The 26,920-nt window shown below is 39.5% G+C and overlaps 3 protein-coding genes across 4 annotated transcripts; 1 reads left to right on the forward strand and 2 right to left on the reverse strand.

Moving 5' to 3' along the window:
• Positions 1 to 1,676: 1,676 nt before the first annotated feature.
• On the forward strand, positions 1,677 to 6,354 carry psma1 (proteasome 20S subunit alpha 1). The gene is made up of 10 exons (XM_051381992.1): positions 1,677 to 1,783; positions 2,703 to 2,747; positions 2,842 to 2,943; positions 3,769 to 3,872; positions 3,972 to 4,060; positions 4,254 to 4,324; positions 4,470 to 4,599; positions 5,258 to 5,337; positions 5,546 to 5,650; positions 6,066 to 6,354. The coding sequence occupies exons 1-10, from the start codon at positions 1,781 to 1,783 to the stop codon at positions 6,126 to 6,128; spliced, it is 792 nt and encodes a 263-aa protein (XP_051237952.1). The 5' UTR covers positions 1,677 to 1,780; the 3' UTR covers positions 6,129 to 6,354.
• A 160-nt stretch (positions 6,355 to 6,514) lies between these two features.
• ric3b (RIC3 acetylcholine receptor chaperone b) lies at positions 6,515 to 13,362 on the reverse strand. Of its 2 annotated transcripts, none has more exons than XM_051381990.1 (6): positions 13,109 to 13,362; positions 11,728 to 11,955; positions 10,665 to 10,743; positions 9,753 to 9,846; positions 8,914 to 9,044; positions 6,515 to 8,398 (listed from the first exon to the last, which is right to left on the reverse strand). In XM_051381990.1, the coding sequence occupies exons 1-6, from the start codon at positions 13,127 to 13,129 to the stop codon at positions 7,908 to 7,910; spliced, it is 1,044 nt and encodes a 347-aa protein (XP_051237950.1). In that variant the 5' UTR covers positions 13,130 to 13,362; the 3' UTR covers positions 6,515 to 7,907. The 2 variants fall into 2 exon arrangements, with proteins under 2 accessions (XP_051237950.1, XP_051237951.1); XM_051381991.1 differs by having other exon boundaries at positions 11,728 to 11,934; positions 13,092 to 13,362.
• Positions 13,363 to 14,406: 1,044 nt separating this feature from the next.
• Positions 14,407 to 26,265, reverse strand: LOC127353044 (rhombotin-1-like). The gene is made up of 5 exons (XM_051381993.1): positions 25,778 to 26,265; positions 24,399 to 24,612; positions 19,401 to 19,526; positions 18,953 to 19,061; positions 14,407 to 15,106 (listed from the first exon to the last, which is right to left on the reverse strand). Exons 1-4 carry the CDS (start codon positions 25,797 to 25,799, stop codon positions 18,956 to 18,958), a joined length of 468 nt encoding a protein of 155 aa, XP_051237953.1. The 5' UTR covers positions 25,800 to 26,265; the 3' UTR covers positions 14,407 to 15,106; positions 18,953 to 18,955.
• Positions 26,266 to 26,920: the final 655 nt, after the last annotated feature.

The raw sequence follows: 26,920 nt of genomic DNA on the forward strand, positions 1-26,920 counted from the left end.
ATAAATTTATAGGTTCAGTTGTTTAGGTGAAGCCAGCAAAAAAATCATCTGAACTGTTTCATAATGCACCTGGAAAATCTGAAGGGGAATGCTGTCGTTTAAAGAACTAATGTTGAATTTCAGTGGGCAGACAGTTCAGTCAGTTTCTCTGAACTTTTCCTAAAGACGGAAATCAGGAAGAGACTCTGTGCATCTGTGATTCAAAGTGGCAGGAGAAGCTGCTTCATTGATAATAAATAAGCTGCTGACTTTGTCGAACTGTCGAGCCATCATATAATTAATATTCTAGACAGTTCACTGTATATAAACCCATTTTGAAAGCATATTTTGGTTCGAGACCTCAACGCAGTCCAGTTTGTTGTCTATGGAGGCAAGCCAGATCTTGGACTCCAGTTTAAAGGTCATGTGTTCATTCTCCAGTTTATAGCTTTCAGAAAAGCTCAGTGGATGAGAAGTATTGACTGAAGTGTTCTGTGGCACAGAAATAACATATGTGAATTATTAAAATGGGTGGTATTTACTTTTAAAGGAGCAGACAGCACATGAACTGCTATTGCCTTCATTTCATAACATGCTTTTGCCTTTTCACAAATGTTATTTTGACTACATGATTGCTTGTATTGATTATTTATCTTTCTATCAGTATATTCAATTACTGAATTATTTAGCTTCTTTGACATATAAGAAGGAGGACATTAAATCACACTCTACAAAAATGTCTGTTGGAATCACAATAAAGTTGAATTTATTGTTGCGTATTTTATTTTGTGCGCCAGTAATTTAACCTCCAACTGATGCATTAAGGTTTTCTGAGTAATGACCACAAGAAAAGAGTCTGTTTCACTGTGTTGGTGTATAAATTCAAATAACAACATAAACTTTAAATTTGAACTAAACCGAACAAAATTCAGTTAGTGAGCATGGACCTGCATCAGTTCAGTGAACCAAGGAAACAGTCTGGCCGTCTGGAGTTCTCCATAATTGACACGAAGAAAGACATCTACAAACAAGCATAAAACATCCACCATTGTCATCTACGAGACAACTTGTTCATCTTTCTGCCGGAACTTTGTATGTGTTTCTGCTACAGAAACGTGTTTTGTTAGTCCATCTCCACAAACGAAAGCTGAACCCAGTGTCTTCTAATTTGTTGCTGCCGCCCAGTGTTCATGCACAAACACTGCGCCTGTGAGTCCAGTGCAGAAAATAAGCAAGAATGAACAGATTGAGCGAGAAAAGGACCTGAAGCTGCACTTTAGTTCCTGTTCCCCCCAATAATGAACACGGAATTTTAAATACTGCTTAAATTATAGTCCCCGTTTTGATTGGGTTGGGAATTGAACACAAATTCCTGACTTTAAAGGAAATGTCGAAACTACTGCCACACTTCTTTATTAATAAATAACATCTAAATAATTCCTCACAGTATACACATTTTAAATTACAAAATCATTGCTGCATATGACTTTTATCTGACGTGAATATCAGTGAATGAATAAATGTATAGTTTAGTTTTTTGCATTCGGTATCGATAGAATTAATATTTCTGATTAATCAGGTTTTTTTTTGTTGTTGTTGTTTTTTTTAATAAATGTGAACAAATTTTTAAAAATCGTGATAAGATTGGTTTTGTAGGTTTGTAGCAAGCCCAGACTGTACTCAATCGATCACTGATTTGTAATCGGGCTTCTGCTAGTTTCCCTGACGTCGCTTCCAGGAAAATAAATCAAATTAGGAAGGATCCCATCACAGGCGGAGGAGACGCGTTCAAACAGCAGATATGGTAACTCTGAATGAAATGTAACAATTTATAATATGTCTGTACAGCAAACAACTCGCACTGCGTCCTCATGTAGTATATACTTTATAAGGAAACCTTAAACACTGGCTGCATTTACTCCCACCAAGCTAACGTTAGCTAGCCACCTTCTGACTGCACTGTGAGTAAGCAAAACAGCGTCAGTGGCTGCTAGCGTTAGCTGCTCGGATACATGGCGGCCGGTCAGAGAAACGGTTCACTGCTCATGTTTTTCGGATGCTGTACAATTGGGCGAGGTGTATAAGTAACCTGGGTGACGTTCATTTAGCGCCAAATAACGTAATCGTAATTAATAATCAGTTCGCCGGTTCGATAGCTGGCAGGCTAACGCAGAGTAGCTAGCAGACGTTAGCCACCAGTGTGAGTTAGCAACAAATTGAGGTATCGTGTCTTTTACTTTCGTTTTGTCAGAGCTCACCGGCCTTTGGGTTCAGGCTAATAAGTGATACCTACGAGCCAACATTTATAAAAACACTCACTGTAATGATTCTGCCAACTTACGTACAGTCGGCATTTTATCCAGCTAATGTAAGCTAGCTTTCCGCAGGACTCATTTATATTATTACCGGAGGAGGAGGAGGAGGAGGAAGAGTAGTAGTGTGATGATGTTGGGACTCGGTTGTATGATTGTCTTTGGTAAGTGGCTGTACGCAAAGCTACAATAATCAATTATTCAGCCGAGGCAGTAATTTAAGAGCACAGTGTAGAAAGGTCCAGGCTGTTGGCTGTGAACTGTGTTGTGTAGAGAGATAGTCTAACTGGGGAAAGCCGGTGACAATGCAAGACAACTATGTAAGCTCAGCTGCTAGTTTATTTAGCTATATAATAATCCTAGTGTATTTTTGAAGACCATTAACTTTCAGTGTGTTGTTTTTATCTTCAGTTTCGCAACCAGTACGACAACGATGTGACAGTATGGAGCCCACAGGTAAGTCGCTGTTTGCCTTTACCTCTGTCTCTCTCTGACCACACAAAGAAAGTAAATGTGTGTAACATAATTATTCATGTTCATGTTGATCCAGGGCCGTATTCATCAGATCGAGTATGCCATGGAGGCTGTGAAGCAAGGTTCTGCAACTGTGGGACTCAAATCCAGAACCAATGCAGTCCTGGTGGCACTGAAGGTACATTCATGCAATATATGAGGCTTCGCTAAAATCTGCAACACAGTACAAAGCTCCCTTTTTAAAAATGTTTTACATTATTATATTTAAAGGTGTTCTGATACCAGTATCGGAAATGCCACAGCTACTGCCTGTGCCATCTGTGCATGATCCGATACCAAGTAATTCATTAGCCCGGAAACTGGACCCTGCTACTCCCCAGCAGCAGCTCCTTTGTCATTTGTTTTCATGTCATGTCATGTCATGAGTAGCAATTAACTCACTTATCACCACCCTCCATTTATATTTTAAAACACTACAAATTATATCCAGCTATTTTATTATTTTTGTTCAATTTATGACATAATGTAACTATGCATTAATGTTCACTGAAAATATTGTTTTATGTTCCCTATATTGGAAAGGCTGTTGTTACGTATTTTCAATATAAAAAAACACCAAAATATGTTATTTGTCAAGGGTTGCATAGACTTTCACATACAATTGTATAAATATTTTTTAACACAGATCGGTACTCAGTGTCAGCTGATACGCAAAGTTCAGGTATAGGAATTGATATCTGGAAGGAAAGATGTTAACGGAACATCTGCAATTATATTGAATGGTTTGAGAAAAAAAAACCTTCATCAGGTATAAAGATCTGCTTCCTCCGGATGTCAAGTCAATACTTTTTTCTGTTTGGAAATCATGGAAGAAATTTAGAATCTCTGCCATTTAATGTTACATTAAAAACATTATATATAACAAAGCATGTAGCAGATAAATAATGACATGTGAACACAGGTATTGGATCGAGTATAATTGCATGTTGTCGTGTCTCGGCAGAGAGCCCAATCTGAATTGGCTGCCCACCAGAAGAAGATCCTCCATGTCGACAACCACATCGGAATCTCCATTGCTGGACTGACAGCTGATGCCAGACTGCTCTGGTAGGTCACAGCTGCCTTGACGGTGCCAAATAAAGTTTTTCAGTGAACTTGTGAATTCTCAAATAGCCTGAAATTATACTAATACCCTCTCTCCCACAGTAACTTCATGCGTCAGGAGTGCTTGGACTCAAGATTTGTCTTTGACAGGCCCCTCCCCACGTCACGGCTCGTGTCTCTTATCGGCAGCAGTATCCTCACTACTGTCAGCTTGAAGCTCCTTAGTAACAATGTGATGCTTTTTGTGTGTGTGTGTGAGAGAGAGAGAGAGAGAGAGAGAGAGAGAGAGATCAGTGGTTTATTGACCTGGTTTGTCAATAAATGTTTATTCTGTGAAGTAAAATAATTGTGAATGGCCACATTGAGCCTTAACTGAACCTTCAGAAACCCAAATTCCGACACAGAGGTATGGAAGGAGGCCCTATGGTGTCGGCCTTCTCATTGCTGGCTATGATGTAAGTTTGCTTACTCAAATATCTTAGTACTTTTTAATTATCTATAATATTTTTGCTTAAATTCTTAGTCGTTTGTGAAATAATAAATGTCATACAGATTGGCAATTTAAAAACTCACCATAGCTCTTGTTAATTTGTTGCCCAGGACATGGGACCTCACATCTTCCAGACCTGCCCATCAGCAAACTACTTCGACTGTAAAGCCATGTCCATCGGAGCACGTTCTCAGTCTGCACGCACCTACCTGGAGAGATGCATGGACAAGTTTGCTGACTGTAAGATTAAATTTCTTTTACTAACATTGTTCCCTCAAATTAAGAACATGTTTCCACTTACCGCTTAGTGCCAACTGCTTATTTACCAACTGAACATGAATGTTTTTGCATCTTTATTGGTCAGATTTTATTCAGTTTTTACTGTATTTTTCATATCCTAATGCAGTGTTTCCTCTATGCTGATTTTGGAGCGGCGGCCCGCTATTGTTAAATTTCTGCCGCCACGGTATCAGAAATGGGGCAGACGCACAATGTAGTCACGGTTGCCTTTTAAATGATCCTGCCGACACAATGCACCCCTGTTGGCTGCCGCTCACATTGCAATTTAACAAGTAGAACTATTCAGAGGTTATTGGGGCTGTCCAGTTTAACTCCACATACTGTTGTGTTGATGTAGCTTATTGTCAAAACGTTGTTCGGACGGGCCTGCCCCCACTGCTAAAAGAAATCCTAGAGGAAACACTGTAATTATAGTGTCATATGTGAGACAGTTATGGAAATCTTCAAATATTTTGGTCATCACCTCATCCGTGTTCTCACAGATCTCATTAAGCAATTACACAGTTCACAGTAGGATGAATAGTCACAGCACCAAACAGTGACCTCCACTGCTGCTTCATTGACCCGTGGAAATAAGAACGTATTGTTTTGTTGTCAGGTAATTTGAATGATCTGGTCCAACATGGCCTCCGTGCTCTCAGAGAAACTCTCCCCAGCGAGCAGGACCTCACTACCAAGGTACACCAACTCTCTCCCCTCTGCTTGATATGACACTCCTCTTTTTCATTTATCTGTGTCTTAAGTCAAATAGCCATTATGTAATTTTCCAAGAATTTTTAATATTGATGCAAAGCCCAACCTTACTTGGCATTGAGGATGTCACAATCTTCCTTTTTAAGTATATAGTTTACAGGCCATTTCTTAGGAATATTTCTAATTCTTTCAGAATGTTTCCATTGGCATTGTGGGAAAAGACATGGAGTTCACCATTTATGACGATGATGATGTTGCCCCATTCCTGGAGGGACTGGAGGAGAGGCCGCAGAGAAAGGCAAGGATTTATCAAATCTATTTATTGTTGTTGTTGTTGTTGTTGTGCTGCACAGCATGATTGATTTGAGGATTGGTTTTAGTCCAAACTAGAACTCAGTATCTTCTGAACACTGTTGGTTAATTTGCATTTGGGCCAAGTTGGATAATTGGCTTCTTGGTAAGATGTATTTCCAGCTCTCACTTTAGTCCTCCAGTACATTAACCAGTGGCATACTATTAAAATATACTCCCATTTTGGGGCCACGGTAAATATTTTGAGTGCATGTGTGGAAAAACAAGATTTCAGTTTTGCTTGAAAGTGAAATTTAGTGATGCACCTCAGATGTTCTGTATTGATGTTTTTATTGAATACCAATATCAGTGTTCAAACCCTGAAGTCTGTATGCTAAATCACGCTTCTGTTGGTGTCTCAGGTTGCCCAGCCTGCAGATGAACCTGCTGCCGGACCAGGAACTGGTGAGCCAATGGAGCACTGAGGTGGTCGTGTCAGTTAACTTCCTGTTATGAAAGAGGGCCGGCACAAACCCAGACCAACCTGATACTGCAACTCACCAGAGTAACTTGTGTAGGGGAAAGTTGTTGTTGTGATGTGCCACTTGCAAAACTGTTAATCCAAAATATTCTATGCTAACATCAACCAATGTGATGTTGCTTTTGTATGAGTAAAGTACCATTATACAAGTAATAAACTCTTTTTTTGAATTGTGCTGCCATCCTTCTTTACACTGGTTGCCTACGAATACACATTCAGCTGTCTTGAGCAACAATGCAGCAACAAAACGGTCCAGGAGTCTGAGCTGCTGCTTCTATACAAAACTGATATGACAATTTAGAATAAAATGAATCAAACTTGAGAAGCCAGAAAAATGTATTTGTTTTAATAAAACCCAGGTCTGAACAGTGAATAGCACAAGACAGCAGGTTTGTTACAAAGCCTGAAACATTACTGGTACAGATTTCTCCATCACAAATGTGAGAAGACAGGTTAACTATTTATGTCTAACAGGACTTGTCCCCTTTAATTTAGTACAGTGCATTTATTGTATGTCTTCACACTGAGGGTGTTCAGTGGATGTCGGGGTCCTCGTCTTGAAAAGAAAAAAAACAAACAATTGATCTGACAGACCACAGGCAGTTTTAACACACACAAAGGTGAGAAAAGGCCCGAACACCCCAGTAAATTACAGTGTTGTAAGTAATGTGATAAAAATTTAAACAGATCTTGCATCCATCAACTGCAGGACCTCTGCCCACGTCGTATCATTCACTTATTTCTGGTGTTTGTTTTGAAGTGGCCAAATGCAGTCGTTCTTTAACTTATTTATATGAATTAAAATCATTAAAAAACTTAATGATTTTATAGGAAAAGAGGCAGAGAAAAAGGCCTTAACAGAATAAATATGATAAATAATCAACATTCATCAGACAGAATTAAATACTGGGTTTGTTCACAGACAGGGCGTCTACCCTTTGAGTACATTTTTACATCAAATCTTGACCTAGAGTCCTGGAAGCATCTCCATGTTGGTTTAAATTAAATTGTTTAAAAAGTGATGAATTTATACATGAAGCAGACTGGTATAAATATTGAAATATGTCTATAAACAGAAGTAAGTTTCAGTTAAGAGGAAACCTCTTTCTTAATGCAGAATCTGTAGGCAAGGGGCAAGGCTGTGGTAGTGGAAGCATTCTGGTTTCCGTTTGAGTAGTATTGACCAATCACGTTTGAGCGGGATTTGCTCTCATACAGGTAAACAGTCCGTGTTCCGGAGAGCAAAAGAAGCGAAAAACCATTGTTCGAAATGCAATCTCGGAACCCTTCAGCGATCGTCTGACAAAGCTTTTTATTAGCTTTTTATTTATTCATCTGCATTCATATGTAAATATCTGTTCATAGAGCTTATATTTCTATTATACCAAATGGACTTGCTAATTGGACTGTAAACGATGACTGGTGCATAAAAAGTCTTGGCCCGGGTATCCATTATCGAGATATCCGCTGGAAGCTCCGAAACACTGGCCGTTGCCGTTGCCGATAGCCAATGGGTTCAGAGATTGGTGATCAAACTGATTAGTGATATAAAACTATGCCCTTAACACACATTTTCTCTCGTATTCATTTCAAGTAAAGATAAAGAAGGCTGTTGACACGATTTCATGCATTCACCAACTTTCATCTGAACAGATTTAAAAAAAGAAGCTGTCCTCACAAACAGCAGGCCCAGGCTTGAGTTTATGTGCAGGCATGGTGGAAGTCACTGTGATGCTTTCTTTGCTCTCCTCCTCTTATTCCTTCGTCTGACCGCGCCGCAGGAAGTTTCTGTCACAGCCGACCTGCTGAGGTCCTCCATCTTCTCCTGTTCCATCATGGAGGTCATCTTCAGCGAGAGCTCCAGCTCCTTCAGGACTCCAGCCAGGTCCTCCTCTGGGACACCCAGATCGATTTGACCCCCTCCGTCTTTGTGTTTGCGTACGATCTCATTCACGCCTGAATCACTCTCTGGCCCCACGTCCTCTTCACTTACTGCTGTAACATCACATTCTCTCACAGCGTCTTCATTCAGAGCCTCCGTTTCCTCAGCCTCTCCTCCTCCTGTTACATCATCAGGGATGTTTTCCAGGTCAGCAGCATCAGTTTGTGTCCTCTCGGCCTCCGTCTGTGGACTGTGGTGCTGATGACTGTGCTGACAACAACAGTGGGAAGGTTCCCAGTACTGCTGAGGCTCCTCAGGATAACCTGTGGGCACTATGAGGAAATGTAATGATTTGTTAATTGATTAACATTTCCATGCCTGACTTATCTACCTGGGTGGATGTGTATGTAAAAATCAACCCCCAGATTCAAACAGGGAATTTACAATTACAACTAATAAGCATAGATCAATCAATATTTGTCCCGGCTGTCTGCTAATACTGCACCTGGAGTCCTGATACTACAGTTTCCATCCCTGATCATGTTGCTCTTATTGTTTGTATAAAGTTACATTATTTTATTCCCTGCTGGTACAGCTAAATGTTGAGATCTCTTTGGCATTGAACATGAAAAATCAAACCAAAAAGACAAAACATAAAGCGAACACAGGCGATCTGAAAAGCCTAAGATGAAGGGAAATGCTGGCTGGTTAGCAGACGGAACATTATTCTAAAAAGGAGATTTGTGTTATTGATTAAAATGTCTTGCATGATGCTCTGCAGGTTGGGAGAGTATATTAAAAATAGAATCCTAAAGTGTAATTTTTGCAGCGTGCAGAGTTCACGAACCTTCCCAGTCGTCCTCTGTCTTCTTCTCTGGAGCCATGTTGTCCACCAGCTGCCCTTCCTGCATCACCCGCGTTATCTCTGTCAGCTGCTGCAGGAGACTCTCCTCCTGATCCGCCGTCACCCCCTTCACCCTGCAACACAGACAGAAACCTAAACAATCCCGAACATCTTCCATTCCTAAACTTGGGAGCAGTTTCATTTCTTGAATAACTAATGTTGTGTACTTAAATGTACACATTTATCCCACATACTTCTTTACATTACGAATATGCTGATCAGTTGATGGTGTGTTTAATTTCTGACTCTGCCCGAAACAAACAAGATGCTTCATTTTTAAATCTAAACTTTAGTACATTTTTGGCAGTTTGGGTCCTGATCAGTTTGAATTTTCTTTAGTTCCCACTACGTGACTTAAGCCCTGCTTTATGTTTTGTGTTTTTGATTTTAACCCTGTAGTCATGCAGTGTAAAAAAAACACAAAAACCTCAAGACTCCCAATTACAAGACAGTTACTTGTGTAGTGTGAACAGTACAGAGATCAGACAACTTTGAAAGTCATGTAATTCGTCCAAGGCTTAATAAGATTTTTAAAGCACTGCCCAGTCATTGAAGATAACACATGGACGTGTTACCCACAGAGTAATAAGAGATCATTAGGAGGAAAGGAAATTAGCTCTTTATAGGAGTGTCTTGTTTGTCTTTAACTTTGCTGTGGAAGAGATGCACACATCTAATTAAATTAACAAATAAATAAATGAGCTCAATAAAAGAAGTGATTCCTGCCGGGACAAAGAGAGGGAGGAGGCTGACCGATGAGATGATAAAAGGCACACACCCACCTGTCAGGACTGTGGTGAGCGTTGGAAACAATATTCTCCATCACCAACTCTGTTTCCCTCAGTTTCTCCTGCAGCTGAGCCAACTCAAAGTCAGCTGGAGAGTGACAGAGAGGAAGAATAAAGGCAAGAAAGAACTATCTGCACAAGTTTAAACACACTCTGAGATTACTGCTCAGACATCTAGGTGGTTACAATCACTTGGAAAATGTATAGTTCTTGCTGTATGACGCTTTATGCGAATCAATATGCCAGAAAATAACCAATGTTCATTTAGTTCTTATTACGTTAATGCACTATAAAGATGCAGATTGACTTAAGAGACTGGATGTGACTTATGACACAGCTATAGAAAGGCTTTTATTGATTTAAAGAAAATTGTCATTAATGGGTTTGATAGGTTACATGACTTCCTGCAAAGTAGCTTTTTACTCATGTGACTGACATCTTTTCCAATCATGCACTGTGCATCTTTATGACATCAAAACTTGAGAACTATGCAGCTTCCCTGGCAAGCATGATAACTCTCTGTACTTTAATGTTATGTGCTTTTGTCCTTTGGCAGTTAATTCTGATTTCAGGGGAATTTGATCAACTTTTAGAGTTTTCTCTGCCCCCACTATTATTTTCTTAACTGTTGTTTTAAAGCACTCATTGGATAATAAGAACTTAAATATTCATACTATTTATACCATCACAGCTGTGCAGCAGAGTTAGTCCTCAGAAAACAATATTACATGACATTATTAGTGCAGATGCTTTTGTCCAAACATTAAAGATTTTCCTTACTTGTTTGCTTTCAACTAAATAAACGAATTAAAACCATATTCAGAGGGCTACAGCAAAAAGTGCTTCTTTGTTTAGTTGTGAAATGCTAAAAAAAACCCAGTAGAACTGATGCTGAATGATACTCACTGATCTTTCTCTTCATGTTCTCAGACCGAACCGAAGGAAACCTGCTCTCTGATGGCTTGCTGTTTCCTTTAGATGTGATCTAACATGGAGATAATAACAGCATTAAAAGACTCAAAACACATCAGTACGAACTCCACTACCATTTGTACATTGACAGCCAAACAGCATTATTGCTTTTTCAAAGTAAAATTTTGTTCTTTATGGTTTCATTTTACGTTGATACTAGATTTTACTGTGATTAAGTGCCAGGGTATCCTTTGAAATGTGTCTATACTAGTGCTGTTTAACTTAACTTTAACTCGCCACTTTCTCAAATGTTATGTGTATAAACGGAAACCTAAGCAGTAGTCTGAAAATATTCTATTTAAATCATTAAATAGCTGATCAAAGATTTAATCAAAGAGAAGAAGAGAAGATTACAAATCTGACAATTCAATGTCAGTTTTCAGTGCTACAAACACATTTCAATCAGTATCAGATAGATAGATAGATAGATAGATAGATAGATAGATAGATAGATAGATAGATAGATAGATAGATACTTTATTTATCCCGAGGGAAATTCAAGTAAATAAAAAAATAGTATCAAAACAGTGTTGAAGTTGAATAAGCAGCCAATTTAAGGAATAGCTAGACATTGTGGGAAATACACTTAGTTAGATTAGTTAGAGTTAGTTAGTTAGATTACTGCGTGCATTAAATATGAATCAATCTACCACTAGCAAGCGCTTAGCTTAGCTTAGCTTAGCATAGCACAAAAATCTGCCACCCTCTAATGCTCACTAAGTAACATGTTATATCCAATTTGTTTAAACTAAACAAAAAGTGTAAAAATGACAAGTGGTGGTTTGACCAGGGGCTGTGTGCCTGACTAGTGTTGCTGTCACCATGAGGTTGCCAGGCAACCAGTGGAGACACCAGACATTTACCAACTATTTATTTTACATTCAAAGGAACGCTTTTGTACGGTGTAATTAAAACTTTTAACAAAAGTTATTTTTAGACCAACTTTGTCTATACCGTGTATTATTCAGAAGCTGTGTGTTGAGTCTGAAAGTTTCACCTTAAACAATATGTAGAGGATGTAGAATAAGATCCCGAAGCCGTACACAGGGATGATCTGTCCTGCCAGGTTGGATTTGCCCCCGGTTCCTGCCCCCGTTCCTGCTCCTTTGGCTCTGGCTATGACCTCGGGGTTGTTGGCTCTGGAGAAGCCGGAGCCTGCAGCCCTCTGACCACGACCCTCCGGGGCCACCTGACGGTGCATCATCTGGAGGGAGGCGACCTGAACCTGCAGGGAGGGGATGACATATGAAGAGGAGGAGGAGGAGATGAAGGAGAACGTGGCTGATTTACTACATAAAGCAGCAGAGTGCGATAAATATCCAGGAATTTATCATCAAACTAAAACGACTGTTTTTGGTTGAGTCCTGCTGTAACAAGTGATTAATCTGGATGTGCTGAGTCGTTTGAACGCCTCATGCCTGAATACAAGATATTAAGAAAAAATCATTAATATTGAACACAGAGGCATCAAGACTATTTACTGTGTGTCATATCTGTGTGTTATACAGGCTCACTTCCCCTTTTAAACAGGTAAAAACAAATGGACACCACATTGATTTAAGTAGGAACATTGTGTGCATACTTCCTCATATTTAAGCCTGCAGGTGCTATTGATCATGTGATGTGCTAAGACCAAAGCTGATGTTGGAAATATCCGGTTACTACGTCTATAACAAGAATGTCCTCTTCAAGTCAAGGACAACAAAAATACTGATAATGTTCATCTAGAAGCTTCTGTCATACAATAATAAACTCAGATGGAACAATAAAGTTATAAATAAACAAAAAACAAACATCTTTAAAGGAGAAAATATGTATAAAAAACAAATTAAAAATAGGGGATAATTGAAAAATTAAACCTCTTTCAATTTAAAAAATGAGTATAAAAAAGTAAATAAAGATGTCACACAACTAGTGAACATTTAATACATATGAATGCATTTTTGTAAACATAAACTACACACAACTGGATACTATTCTTTTATGTTTGAATTCGTTTACGTATTTTGACATAGTCTTTTCTGTTCTGTTCCTATATTTAGCACTATATTTATCCCACACCATTTCTATCAACGGTAGACTGCGTTAGTTTTACCTGGGTGTCCCTAACACACTGTGTGTTTATACATGTAGTCCTAGCTCTATCGCTAATGAACCAAACAGGTGTATTTGGCGCCTCTTCAGGGAGGAAAATGTAACTGCACGGACGATGATGCAGCAGTGATGTACAGCTCACACTGCGGCCTGAAAACACCAAAATACTCACAATACGGAAGCCTTAGAGGCTAATAACTGTAAAGCTTGAATCATCGATGTGAAAGGCCGATCGATGTGAACAGATAATGGCTCATACAGAGGAACTGTGAAAGGTGACGCACCCTCGGGCCGCTCAGCAGCATCCTTCCTCCCGCGTGATAACAGCATTTTGGGAAGCAGCAGAGCGACGCACAGCACGAGACACGTCGCGAGAGTCACCTTCTGAAATGTCGACATCGCCATTACGACAGGTGACCGGTCACCGTCCAAAAAACGGTGATATCTCACGGGTTTACGACGAGGAAAACAGAGGAGGCGAGAGCTGGTTAACGTCGTTTCTCCTCCATCGGTTGAATTTCCTTGTTGACTGGAGAAGCGGAAGTGCGCCGGAGTTGTAACACACACGTTTCACCGCTGGGAGGCGCCAAAAGGCTGCCTTCATGTTTTTAATGGCGCTGTAGTAGGCTGTGTATTTCTTTAAAAATATGTCGTTGTGTAGGAATAGGGAATATTCTCAAATAAACAATTTATTCCACATAGATGAAGGTCAAAATAAGGAGAATCTCGTCAAATGTTTTTCCTGTTAAAGCTCAAAAGTACCAAAAAAGTACAACTTTATTTTCATTTAAAAAACATAATTCATATGTTTATGGTTAGAGTTAATTGTATGCAATTTCTCTGTTTGTCTGCTCCGCACAGCCACCCCAAAAATATATAGACTGATTTACTGTGACTGGAATGGTAAAAAGTAAACAATAAATAAATTAGAAAATTGTCCCTAATTGTTTGTCAATATATATCCATGTTCCACTCGTTATTTCAGAAGGCAGAATGAGTTTGCATGTAACTTACAGTATGTGAATAGTGTTTACAATACAATCTACACACTAAATGTATAGCCCTACATGTATGGATTGCTATCCACCCCAATAATGTGAACAAAAGAAAATCTGCACATCCACTATGTATGATGTAAATAATCTCTGAGCTCTATAATGGTTCACAGTACTAATACTTTTTTTTTTTTTTCAAAATTTTCTCACATTAGATCCTCTTACTGAATCAATCCTGCACAGGGATGATAAATCCCTCAAATTACGCCGCATGAAATGTTGAGATTACACCAAGCAAATATTTAAATTCCCCCACCACTCTTAAGTGTGTTTTGCTTATTGTTTCTTCACGTGGATGTTGGACCTTCGCTAAGCAGAATTATGTGCGTGCAGAGTTTGACACTAGAAGACACCATATTGGCCGATTCTGAAAGGAGAAGATGATTAACTTTTGTTGTTGTTTGATATATCAATTATAAATTAATTATATATATAAAATGTCTGGAGGGGATCTTTGAATGATTTCCTCTCTCTAGTGTCATGCCTGCTCACACTGATGTCAGTCCATAAATAATGAGCACACAAACTGAAATTAAAATTCAGTTTAATTAGTCAAGACAAAACAGCTTGAGATCAAAAACAAAACTATGGTCTGAAGTGCCACTCAGTTCCATCGAGTGTTCAAAGTCGAGAGGCAGAGATGAAGGAGAAACAGTTCATCCTCCTCAGTTGTTGTTGAACGGAGCCAAACGGTATTTACAAATATGTTTCAGTTGGTTTCGGGGCTTCTTGCATGCCAGATGGGCGGGGTTCACCGCAGGCGACGGTTCGGTGACTGCCAGGAACAATTTGATAATCAGACAGAAGTTTTAAAAAGACAACTTAGTATTTTTCTCTGTTATGGGTGACTTGGTTGATGCTATGTGTGGCCTGATTGGCTTCACTCCATCCATCTAGTATTTCAAGTTTGGTGAAACAGACTCTTTGAATGATTTGTTGAATGTAAAAAGGGGGCAGAACCATCACAGTCCACATTAAGTTGTCTGGAGTCTCCTGATGGTTTCATTGTTCCATTTATTTTTACTTCCAGGTTTCTCTCTGGTCCATCTGATCAGAAATGTCCGTTTTCAGGAGCTCTATAATAAAGAGTTCAATCGTTGGCTGCTGGAAACGTATCACATCAGTGTTGTTTCCGCACATGGTTCCGTCTGAAATGGGAGGCTGATGAGCTGACTGTGCTGCTGTGAGTTTCGTGTTCCAGCTGGCTCACAGTTGTCCTGTTCTGATCTGCAGAGAGAGAGAGAGGAGAGGAGAGAGAGAGAGAGAGAGAGAGAGAGAGAACATATAAAACCGCTCTTGGTCACTCTGTGGGGTTTTAGAGGTTCAATAAAAACACACGATCAGCTTAATGTGTCCTCTAATTGCGGTAAGTTAGACAGAAAAGTTATTTGTCTTATAATAAATTGTGGTATACATTATGAATAAATGGTTGTGTGGTTTGCTACAAGAGTACTTTTTAATTTAGATTTTTCTCTTTTGGAAAAACACAATTTGTATTACATTTCGAAGATGGATAAGTTAGAACTTTAATGGTAACCTGTGACTAACTGTATGGGAAAGTCTGTAGCATCGTTTTTAGAGTTTGGAAAGTCTCTGTTCAGTGTTCTATTTCTATGTACAAAAGTATAGCTTTTAAATATAATTCCATCAAGCTAGATTAATTAATTTCCCTCGGAAATCCCTTTATATGACTCCTCTGACTGTTTTAATTAATCCTATTTAGTTTCTTTAATGTCTGGCTTTCGACGTGTTGTTCTTGTTTGCTGGTGAATGTTTTTTGTCCCTCTTGAAAAAGAGATCTTCATTGTAATGAGACTACCTGATTAAATCAAGTTATTTGAAAGAAAGCCTTGACTTGCCCCAGAAAAACGTAAATGATGTGCAACAATGCAAACATTGTGTACATTATTTATGAAATATCAATATAATCACAATATGCTTGTGTTAATTCTAATTCTCTCTAATTTATAAATGAGGAAATTAACCTATAACTGTCTCTCAATACGTTTCAACTTCCCTACCATGTCTGGTTCCTACTGAAGATAAACATCTTAAAGAAAAATTGCCACATACATAGCTTCATGTTCAGAAAAAGCTCAGTCATTTCTTAAAACAGCTGGTCACTGTAGTTTTTTGGCAATAGTTAATCAAACAGGTGAAAACAGTGCATTTGTTCGGACTTTTTTCAGCGGCGGATTAAGCCACACTTTGTGCTCTGGTGAGTATTTCCAGCAGTAGGTCAGTGCATGTGGGATTGAGTCAAAATAAACTATAGTGTGTGTTCAATGTAATGAAGGAACAATAGAGCTCTATGTGGCTCAGAAGCATACGATGTAGCAGGAGGTAGAAAGGGTCTATTGATCACAAGTTTGTCAGTTCAATCCCCGGCTCGTGCTCTCTAAATGTTCAAGTTTCCTTGATAAAGACAATGAACCCCAAGTTGTACCCGATGGACAGAACAGCGCCTGTGTGTGTGTGTGTGTGTGTGTGTGTGTGTGTGTGTGTGTGTGTGTGTGTGTGTGTGTGTGTGTGTGTGTGTGTGTGTGTGTGTGTGTGAACGAGTGAATGAGAGGCAAAACTGTAAAGTGATTGGTGCAGAAAAGGGCTGTATAAATGCGGCCCATTTACCATGTAGAGTATCAGGATCTGGATACACAGACAAGATCCATTCATAGGTTTTGTTTTTATTACAGGATTTGTTGGCAATACGATTTTTTAATAAGCTTAAATGCAGCAAATAACTATCAGTAGGAGGTTAATGTGTTGAATAGAAGTTATTTCCACTGAAGCAAAATGTCACTTATGTATTTATTTCTCTCAATTTGACTTCACAGATATTATATTCAAATACAGAAACTGATTCTTGCTTTGTTTTTTTCATTTATATAACTTTTTATCTATCTTCAGCCCAGTGACATTCAGATAAATTAATATATAATTCAAAATGGCAGAGAGCCAAGAAAAATAAACATATAAAAAGCAGTGGTCCAGTGGTCACATTTAAAAGCTTTTGACAAAAGTTTAAATAAATCTACAAAACAATCCAATATCAACAGAGCTATTTGGGTCTTTAGAGAAAAGTAGGAAGAGTTACAGCATCTGGAAGCCAGAAAACCTTCACTGTAGCTATTTTATCACAATTACAGTGTTGGAGCCACGTTTTTAAAGTAGACTCCCATCTTAACACACTCCAAACAAAATATAAAGTGAATGACAAACATCTGTCCATGTATTCAAGATTCCTCGTTTCTCACCTCAGTTAACAATGAAATTGACTAAAACCTCCAGAGTTGGTCAAGTCCTCAAATGAATTAAGATTTAAAAGGAAAATGATCTCTCAAAGTCTAAAGTGGTTTCAGCATGAACTCTGGAAGACCTAAAACCAACCAAAAGTACAAACTCTCCACTTTCTGAGTGTCCAGTGCGGCGTTGTGTATTTTATGAACTGCAGTTGTAGAGTTAGTATCATAATCATAGGCTGGGCTGCTAGTGGCTTTAGGGTATGTTTTTGAAGCAAGGCAGACCCTGAAACCCTCATAATTGTGGATTTTGTGGTATTTGCTGCACTTGCTTTCAAACTTCTCCCATCTGCCGTAACAGCCAACCACTGCTCACGCCCATCAAGAGGGTCAATAAAGGAAGAGCTCTGCTCCCACAGGATTTATTTCTCTGCTGTTTAAAGCTTTACAGAAGGCTTTTAGATGTGTTTAAACCTGCAGGAAACTTAGTGGCTTCCGATGGCAATGAGAGGTATTGTAGGCAATGTGATTTCAGTATGATGCTTTAAGGAACAGCACAGAGAAGAGAGACAAAAAACAAATATATAATATTGATAAGTCCTGTTTTCTCTGTTTATAAGACAATTTGGATTTTGATATTTAAAGCTGAAAACATTTAATAATGTTTAAACTACAGCAGCAATGATGGAGTGGTGTCATATTTCTGAAGTTATGTCACCTCATTGTTGGAATTAAGTGAAAAGTTATGAGTTAAAATGGTGAACTGAAAATATACTACTATATACTGTATATACTGTATTCTCAACAGCAGAACGACTCTTTTATTAAACACAATAATAACAGTAATATGTTCATTAAAGACATTATGGAGTACAGTTTCTACACTTCCTGTCACTCTACGTTAGCAACCAGGACACATTGTACAGCAGGGAAGAAACACTTTGTGATTCAGGATGATGGTGTGTTTAAAGCTATATGTGATGACTTTTTCAAAGTAAAATATATCTTTTTCCTAGCGTTGAATTGCAAGTGTACTGGTGCACAACCTATCATATGCTTTTTGTTTAGATTGATCAGTCAGTGTGATCTACAAGCACCATGTGGTGCAGACTTTTGCCAATGTATCCAGAAGGTTGCTTCTATTTACACATCCACTCGACAGGGAGCAACATCATCCTTCACCAATGTGTCTCTGTTTACTTTTAGCTGTTTTTGGTCTCCACCAACTCCTGAATGCTTCACTATGTTCACCAGCTAGTCGCTAACTTTGTCTACTGGTTGGTGCTCACCTGGTAGTGTATACTGGGTTTCAAAATCAAAACAATGAGCTAAAAGAGACTGAAAAGCTCTGTAGAGGGGCACAACTGGGTTCCCCCTTCCACATAGCCATTTGATTAAGTGTTCATATTTGATCAGATATTCAACAAAAGAAAGTTATATTAGTATCAGTTTGAACTGTAGCGCCTCATATTAGGCTCTCAGCCTGCTTTATATGTGCATAAGATTTTTAAATATCACATACCTGATGTGATACACAACCTGGTTCAGACATCAATCCATTTTGCGTAAACTGCCCTCATACTGAACATATGCATTCATGCTAAATATCACATAATGCAGCCATTTTCAAAGATAATGATGCTACAACATATCTTCATGATCCTCTTGCTAATGTCAGCGGCCTCTGGTTTGAAGTCTCATGTCTACATATGGTCATATTTGGGATGAACTTCTGAGCTCACTTGTATACCTTCCAGATATCTCAGCGCATGGTTTAGTTCAAACTGTCAGAGCAGCTGTCTGGGACTGTAATTCATGGTCATCACAATATTACCTCTTATTGAGGCTGCCTCTCAGTGCTGCCATTAAGATGGCCTCCTTCATAGTCCAGCTGGCACAGGATCATGTTGTTCTTGAGGAAAAACTTGTCTCCCACGCAAAATCTGCAGAGAGAAATAAAAATATGGAACTGGGTCTTAGTTTTTGCCGGAGCTGAAGTGAATCATGAGGTCCCAGAGGAGCATTTCAGGCTTGTTTTCAGCATACATCCACTGCTATGATAATCAGAAAATCAAACTTGCATGATTGCTGGCTGATTAACTATCCAAGTGATATACTAAGTCTTTAACCCCTCGAGGTTTTCAACTGTGCACTAAATTTCATCACATTCTGATTACAATGTCTTGGTGATACGCACATAACGACCAGTGAGCTCACCGGTACACCTCCCAGATAAGTCAACTGAATTTGATCTCCCTGGCTAATTGCTCCCCTAATCTTACCTCTGGCGGCAGAGCTGACAGGCGAAGCAGTCTAAATGGTAGACGTTGTCTCTGGCTCTCATCACCATCTCAAAGGCAGGGATCAGCTTACTGCAGGCTGCACAGTTCCCTGTCACCCCAAAGAGTCTGCAGAGGGAAAGAGGGCGACAAGCAGACCTTTAGTCTGGACGCACTTAGATACATTTCAGCCAAGACCTGAAGAGGGAAAAAAAGACTGAAATAAAGGGCGGACAAGCCTTAAAAGTAGTTCAACAGGACCCTGAGTCAGAGTCACAGATGTTGTGATGCACTTTTTTGCAAATAATCACTGGTTTTAAAGTGGTAAACTGCATTTCCTACAGATTATTACTGGCTTATTGCTGCTGGTACTAATGCAGTGCATACATCATGCCTTATGGATTTTAATTACGAGCAGCCAAGTAGGAAAAACATTCACATCAGCCTCCCAGTTGTAATCCTGAGTAGGATATGAGACATTTCTAACCCCTACATGGCAATAGTGTTGACCGTCTAGAGCCAAAAAAACAAGACAAAGCCACCGCTGCAGTTAAATGTAAGTTCAGTCCAACACAGTCTACAGCCGGGGCGCCCCAGTAGCTTACCTGGAGGAGCGTGTCCCCAATGTACTAAGGCTGAGTCCTTACAGCAATGGCCTGGGTTCAATTCCAGCCTGTGGCCCTTTGCTGCATGTTGTCCCCTCCCTCTCTCTCTCTCTCTCTCTCTCTCTCTCTCTCTCTCTCTCTCTCTATCCACTTTCATGTCTACCTTCAGCTGTCATTGTCCATTAAAGGCATAAAAGCCCCCAAAAAACATAATAATAAAAAACACAGTCTATAGCCCTGCTCACAATGATGATGTTTAGCAAGTATAATGTTCACCATGTTCACCATCATAGTAAAGCATGTTAGCATGCTAACATTTGCTAATTAGCACTAAACACAAAGCAGGTTGCAGCTGAGGTTGAAGGGAATGCAATTTGATTTGCAGGTATTTAGTCATAGACCAGAAGTCAGAGGTTCACCAAAGTCATCAGGGATTCATCCACTCGGGACCATGCCTGTATTTCCATGGCTCTCTAATCCAACAGTTGTTGAGATATTTCAGTCTGGACCAGTTGACACACCAACATTGCAATCCATAGAGCCATGCCACAAACGTGAACAAGAGCTAGCTACTGTATAGCCTAGACAGTGTATTGGTATCACTTTACAGTACAGAACAAGACAAATTCCTGTGTAAAAACCTACCTGGCAATAAATCTGATTCTGATTCTCAAACACAACATTTTGAGTCGTTATACAGGAACAAGTGACAAACCAGGAACTGTTACCAAGAACAGACTGTGGAACTACGTTGACAAGTTTTTATTGATTTTCTCCTAAATCTGTGAATCTACATACTGTCCACTTCCACTTGATCAACTTTTTCTGGAAACTGAGCAGCACAAAACCAACACCTCATTGACACTCTCAAGTAGGGCCATCCATCACAGCCTACTGATTAGTACACAGCTTTACAGATAGTAGGTATCCTCGCATACAGTTTAATATCATATCTTAAAGTCTGTTCTCTAATAACTCATCATTATCTACTATTTAGTGTGAGATTTAGAGTTCTTCAAATTAATGACCAGTTACCTCCTAATGTATTGCTTATTCATTCTTTGGTGTCAAACATTTTGTGTTGTGTATTTTTATCTAGTTCAACTTGTGAATTTATTCTCCATTCCCACTGGTGTCTGTGGTGTGATCAAAAGCCAAGCAATGCAGTTAGCCACCTTGGAATAACGTAAGAACACTCCCATGTGGTAACAATGTTTTTCCTATTCTGTCAACATTACGTGAAGGCAAGATTACTACTTTTTTGTTTTCACTTATTCTACACAAACCTCTTTTGCTGCTGTAGGAAACTTCAAATGTGTGAACCATGAGAGTTTTCACACAAGTCAAGTGAGTACTAAATGTAAAAGCTTTCATAATCTAGATAAGACTCGGATCACTTTTGCATTTTATCAGCTGCTAATAAAGAGCAGCGAAATGGAGATTTGCTGATATGAAAATGTCAAAATTTGTATGAAAATGTCACTTAATCTAAGAACCAGATGGGTGTTTTTTTTTCATTACGGGACATTACAGTGACTTTAGTGCTTGAGAACTTGAGAGTCAATTTATTACACCCTTCTGAAACTAACAATTTATCTGACAACATTTGAACTATGTCCTCAAACTACCTGCGAACAAACCCCATGTTGTTTTGAAATACTCTGTGACTCAGTGCTGACCAGCTGCAGATTGCTTCACCTCTCATTCACCTCCAAAAGAAGGAACAAACGGCTCCCTAAGAGCCTGACACACATGAAGATAAGTGGCCGCTGCTGATTTCCATATTCCATTAAAGGCTCAATAGAAAAAGGAGGTTTGGGAGGAACCGTTATGAAAAACGACATCCGCAGAAGGAGGGAAGAAAGCATAGAGCGTGTGTATCCCAGAGCCTCGGACGACAATGAAAAACGTCATCAAACAAGTGACCAGCACTGGAACAAAAGAGAGTCCTAATTAACCGAATGTTCCGATCTAACGAGCCTGAGTCCTGAGCAGGCACCTAGTGGGTTTTTTCCTTCTCCTTAACGAGGCTACGAAACTCAATGCTAATTCTCTACTAATGGTCCAATTAAAAGAAATCACATGGTTTTAATCCTGCTCTTCAAAGGCTTTTGGTCTGCACCCTCGCAATGATGAGGAAAACAGGAGGCAATCTAGCCAATTTAACTGTCAAAAGGGGTTTTGGTCTCTTAAGTGCAGCGCAGCTAATGAGAGACTTAGCTCCAACCAAATCCAGCTGGATTGTACATGAGACTAACACATGAGTTCAGCAATGTGGCTGAGATATCAGGAGTTCTCCTGCTGACCTGACACCAGACGTCGTTATTTCAGGGAATAGAATGAAGGCTATATAACTCTTAGAAAAGCTGTTTGAGCCAGGCTTAGGTTCGTATAAAAGTGGTGTCATCGAGAGTCATGGTCAAAGGATTGTAAAGGTAGAAAGCCTCTTTCAATCTCTGGTATATTTAAAACATACTTTAAATAAATGAAATGAATTGTGTACTGATTCACAGACACTAGAAGTCACATGATGAATAACCTCGCTCCAAAGAATTTGATTAAGGAGCACTTCAGACAATCTAAAAACATTTATCTCTCTCTCTCTGAAGGGTTTATAAAGAGTGTTTGAAGTGGTTCAAAGTGTGTTAATGTTATAAACGTCCTGCCCTATTTCATGGCAGATACTGTAGGTACAAGCATAGTGGGTGCTTCACTGTGGTGTTTCCTTGACTTGCAGTTATGTACTTAAAGCAATAGTTTGACATTTTGGGAAATTTGCTTATTAACTATCTTCCCAAAAGTAAAAGACCTTTTCTAGACATGTATTAAGACATATACAAATAGTCTCCTTGAACAATAATGTGTGTCTGGTATGTTTTCTTTCTGCAAAAAAATAATTAATTTCCACATACAAATCCTTAAAAAGTCATCTACTCCCTCTACAGCCAGAATCTCTGAATATTCAAATTTTGTTCATTAGAAGTTTTCCTGCTGGACACAAGACGTCTCCTATTTCACGGTGAAGTCCATTCTCAGTGTATGTGCACTGGTGGCTTCAGGTTTCTACATCACACAAGTTGCATACTGGACCAGGATTGACTTCCAAACCATTTGTGATGTCCCAAATCATGCTCGTAGGCCCCTGCTGCTTAAAATCTAATTTTCAACAGAGAAACTTTCCACTTTCAGCAGATGCATGTGAAATCATCCTTCTAGTGTCAAACTCTGCACAGACATCATTCAAACATCACACTGTAGGAACAAGAAAAAAAAGGATTTTCGAATGGCGGGGGGACTTCAAAGAAAAGTAATACCACTAAATATGTAGTTGGAGTTAGCTTAGCTTAGCTTAGCTTAGCTTAGTACAAAAGACTGGAAACGGGGGAAACGGCTTGCTTGGCTGTCTCCAAAGCTAACAAAATCCACCTGCCAGCACCTGTAAAGCTCACTAATTAACATGTTATATCTCTTGTTTTATTAATCCTAAATGTAAAAACAACAATTCACCTTTTGATTAGGCTACTTGCCTGGTAGCAGTTGCCAGGCAAAGAGCAGAGACTAGGAAGTGATCTCAGCCAAGACATAGTCCAGTATATTACCTCCTTTAAACGGCAACTTGCCAACAGACAGGCTAGCTGTTTACCTCTGGTTTCAGTCGTAATGCTAAGCTAAGCTAACCAGCTGCTGGCCCCAAAGGCTCATCTAACTCTCAGCAAAGAAAATGTCCAACTATTCCTCAACATCCTCAAGAGAATGGTTTTGTTGCATGTTGATGCATTATCACATCTTCTTGTCTGGTTCTCTCTGCCAACGTCACCCTTCTTTCTCTTTTTACTGTTTAATGGCTGACAAATAAGTCAAATTGGCACACACCCAACCCTACAAATACAATACAGGGCAGAAAGGTGTGTGTCCACTAAAGACTTTAACGCACTATGCAATATGATGAGTCAAAACCGACTGGAGAAGCACATCCAAATGTGTACAACATGCTTGGATTTGAATATGATTTATTCACAGAGGTTTCAGAGTAAGAAACAATTTGTGAAATGTGGCTGCAAGCTAACTGAAAGCTGTCTTGTAGTTTTCTGTTATAATGGTACATGCATTATTGTATTTGTACATTTTTCAGGTAAAATCTTGGTGCCGCTGGGAGGCTCTCAGATTCAAGTTAAAATCTTTGTTCCCACAGTTTCTCTGAAAACCCTTAATTAACAGCCTGTTCCCTTTTGCTAAGATCCTGTCAGCTACCTCTTTGCCTACTTTAACATTATTAATATACTTGACAACAGCATTGATTTCTGGGAAATTATTTGTTCTGAAGCTGCATGATGCACCCGGCCTTTTTCTTTTCCATCTTTCAGTCCAGATACACCTGTAGAGGGATTATGCTTACCTCAGGTAGTCCCTGCGGCAGAGGATGAGGTTGGCGCGGGTGTAGAGGGTGGAGCCCACCCGGCCCAGGCGGCAGTCACAGCAGGCACACTTCAGGCAGTCCTCGTGCCAGTACCTGTCCAACGCCTGCAGCATGAAGCGGTCACGGATCTTCCCGTTGCAGCCAGCGCAGCCCCTCGGCTTCTCTCTGGACTGGAGGGACACGAGAGACACACCTGGCAGGAAAAGACAGATAGACAGAGAGACACAGAGAAGCACAGAGACAGACGGGGTTAATACTGGAACAACTGAATTTCTAAGAATGACAAATCATATCCTTAAGTAATACTTTAACTAAAGCCTGACTCATGATGATTTAATGCATGACTTTCATGAATTCCTGTTGCTCACCACGATCAAATGATCCAGTCACTGTGACTTTTTGTGATTAGTTCACTCTTTATAGATCATCAGTTAAGGGATGTTAATTCATACATTTATTGATCTGCAACCAAATTAGCAGGATTCCAGTTACCATAAAAGTTTATTTCAGGACCATGCACTTGCTCAGCTTCAAATAGCTCCATATTTCTAACCTAATTGTGTTTTTGACACATTAACAACATAATGGACACATTTGAGAAGAATGATCAATCCTGTGTAAGCTCCGCTGCTTTCAACGACACAAACATAATTATGTTTCACCCACTATGTTGTAAATGTGTCAAAAATATTTTCTCAGAGAAAAATAAAGCTATTTTTTTCAATCATAGAGTTTGAGGGGATAAAAGGTCCTAAAAAATAACTTTGTAATGTATAAAGTAACAGTGTATTAACATTCCTTGACTGATAATCTATGAACTAATGACAAACATCACCGTGACTTTATCATTTGTTAGTGGTGAGCAACAGGAATTCATGAAACATCCTGCATTAATTCATGCTCTAAATCATCATGAGTCATGCATTAGTAAGTATTACTTAAGTATGTTATTTGTACCCATATTACAAAGTGTTAACACTATCTAATAAAGAATAACCAGTTAGTGTCACATTACAACAAATGCCCTGTAGGAATATTAGGACTGGGGAAAATATCTACTATAAAGTTATTATTAGGTACATAATGTCTAAACTTCAAGTTCCTGTGAGAAAACAAACGTTTTCTGTTAGGAAGGAGTAAGTCAATCTCATCATTAATCTTAAAAGTATTTCACAGACTGATGTTTGACGTGAAAATGGGGGGGAATATCCGTTTATCGGTTTTGTGTGAATGTTTATTTTAATTTGCACACAATCCTCCTCAGTCCTCAAAACCCCTCCCGTTGTCCTATTTTCCAGGCAACATTCGTGTCAGTCCAAACGGCAAACAAGAAATGCATCTGAGTCCTCTGTACTCACTCTCCTCCTTGTCCAGCACCATCCTCCTGGAAACAAACAACAATCCAACAACAGGAGAAACGCCACCGCTTCTTCTCCTCCTGCGTGCCAGACAACAGCCCGGAGAGCAACAACACACACACACAGGGCTCTGACACTCTATTACACTAAATTACAGTATCAAAGCCGGAGTCGCTCAAACTTCAGTTCCGCTCCTCATAACCGCGAAGGAAGCCAAGGCAAACAGCCATAGAGTCGCTTTCTGTGCCTCATGCGTAAATAAATAGCCCGTGGATGGATGAAAACAGCGTCCTCGGGTATCACCTTGCCGGCAGGAGAGAGAGAGAGAGAGAGAGAGAGAGAGAGAGAGAGAGAGAGAGCTGTCCTCAAATCAAGAGTGTCTGCGCCTTATCTTAGCTGATGTCAGTGCATAAGCATTTCTGTGTCTGCACAGGCTGCAGCTCTCCCCTCGCTCCTCTGCAAAGACCGAACCTCCACTCACTCACTCCCTCCCTCCCTCCCTCTGTCTCCCTTTCTGCAAAAAAAAAAAAAAAAAACTCCCACAGTCAAATGGTTTTTTCAACGCTGCGTGCTAATTATATAAAGTCATTATGCTCAGATCTGATAGTTACCGCCTCCCTCTCCCTCTCTGAATCAATTATTCAATAGACAGTCACACACCAGGACAGCCCGGGCCTGAGGTGTTTTAGAATGAGCTTATTCAACTCCAAGGACACCAATTATCTCCAGGGCGCCCTGTAGTCAAAGCAGTGGCTTTTCAGCACGGCAGATGCAGCGCTCGCTCCGCGCACGCTCACACGCGCGTCGCTATGTGCGTGTGCGTGTGCATGCGTGTGACATATATTCAGTGCGTTCATCCCTTATTTGTGAACTTATTTCTTTGTAAAAGTAATAAAAGCTTAGATGAGGGTAAGAGTACACACTATTACAGGATAAAGGTGCCTAAACTCTATCACAGGTCCTTGGAGGACTGTTATTGGAATATAAGATAAACACACATACAAACATATATGGGTTTATTACATCATCCTTGAATATTATAGGAATGTTACAGCAATACATTCATATTAATAATGACGCTTAAATGTTGCAGCTGTTAAAGGTGGGGCAGATTTTAATTAGGCTACTTTATATACTGCTGGG

Source organism: Dicentrarchus labrax, unplaced genomic scaffold, assembly GCF_905237075.1.
Source record: "Dicentrarchus labrax unplaced genomic scaffold, dlabrax2021, whole genome shotgun sequence".
Classification (NCBI taxonomy): Eukaryota; Metazoa; Chordata; class Actinopteri; family Moronidae; genus Dicentrarchus; species Dicentrarchus labrax.

Bases quoted from the DNA above. Each gene is read 5' to 3' on its own strand.
- psma1 (XM_051381992.1), top strand. The intron at 4,325-4,469 runs GTAAGTTTGCTT...TTTGTTGCCCAG, and splicing joins TTCTCATTGCTGGCTATGAT to GACATGGGACCTCACATCTT. The intron at 4,600-5,257 runs GTAAGATTAAAT...TTTTGTTGTCAG, and splicing joins CATGGACAAGTTTGCTGACT to GTAATTTGAATGATCTGGTC.
- ric3b (XM_051381991.1), bottom strand. From the start codon at position 13,229: ATGGCGATGTCGACATTTCAGAAGGTGACTCTCGCGACGTGTCTCGTG. The intron at 11,935-13,091 runs GTTCCTCTGTAT...GCCTCCCTCCAG, and splicing joins AGGGTGCGTCACCTTTCACA to ATGATGCACCGTCAGGTGGC. The intron at 9,847-10,664 runs GTGAGTATCATT...GTCACTCTCCAG, and splicing joins GAACATGAAGAGAAAGATCA to CTGACTTTGAGTTGGCTCAG.
- LOC127353044 (XM_051381993.1), bottom strand. From the start codon at position 25,799: ATGGTGCTGGACAAGGAGGAGA. The intron at 19,527-24,398 runs GTAAGCATAATC...TTCCCTCTGCAG, and splicing joins TGCCGCAGGGACTACCTGAG to ACTCTTTGGGGTGACAGGGA. The intron at 19,062-19,400 runs GTAAGATTAGGG...TTCTCTCTGCAG, and splicing joins TGTCAGCTCTGCCGCCAGAG to ATTTTGCGTGGGAGACAAGT.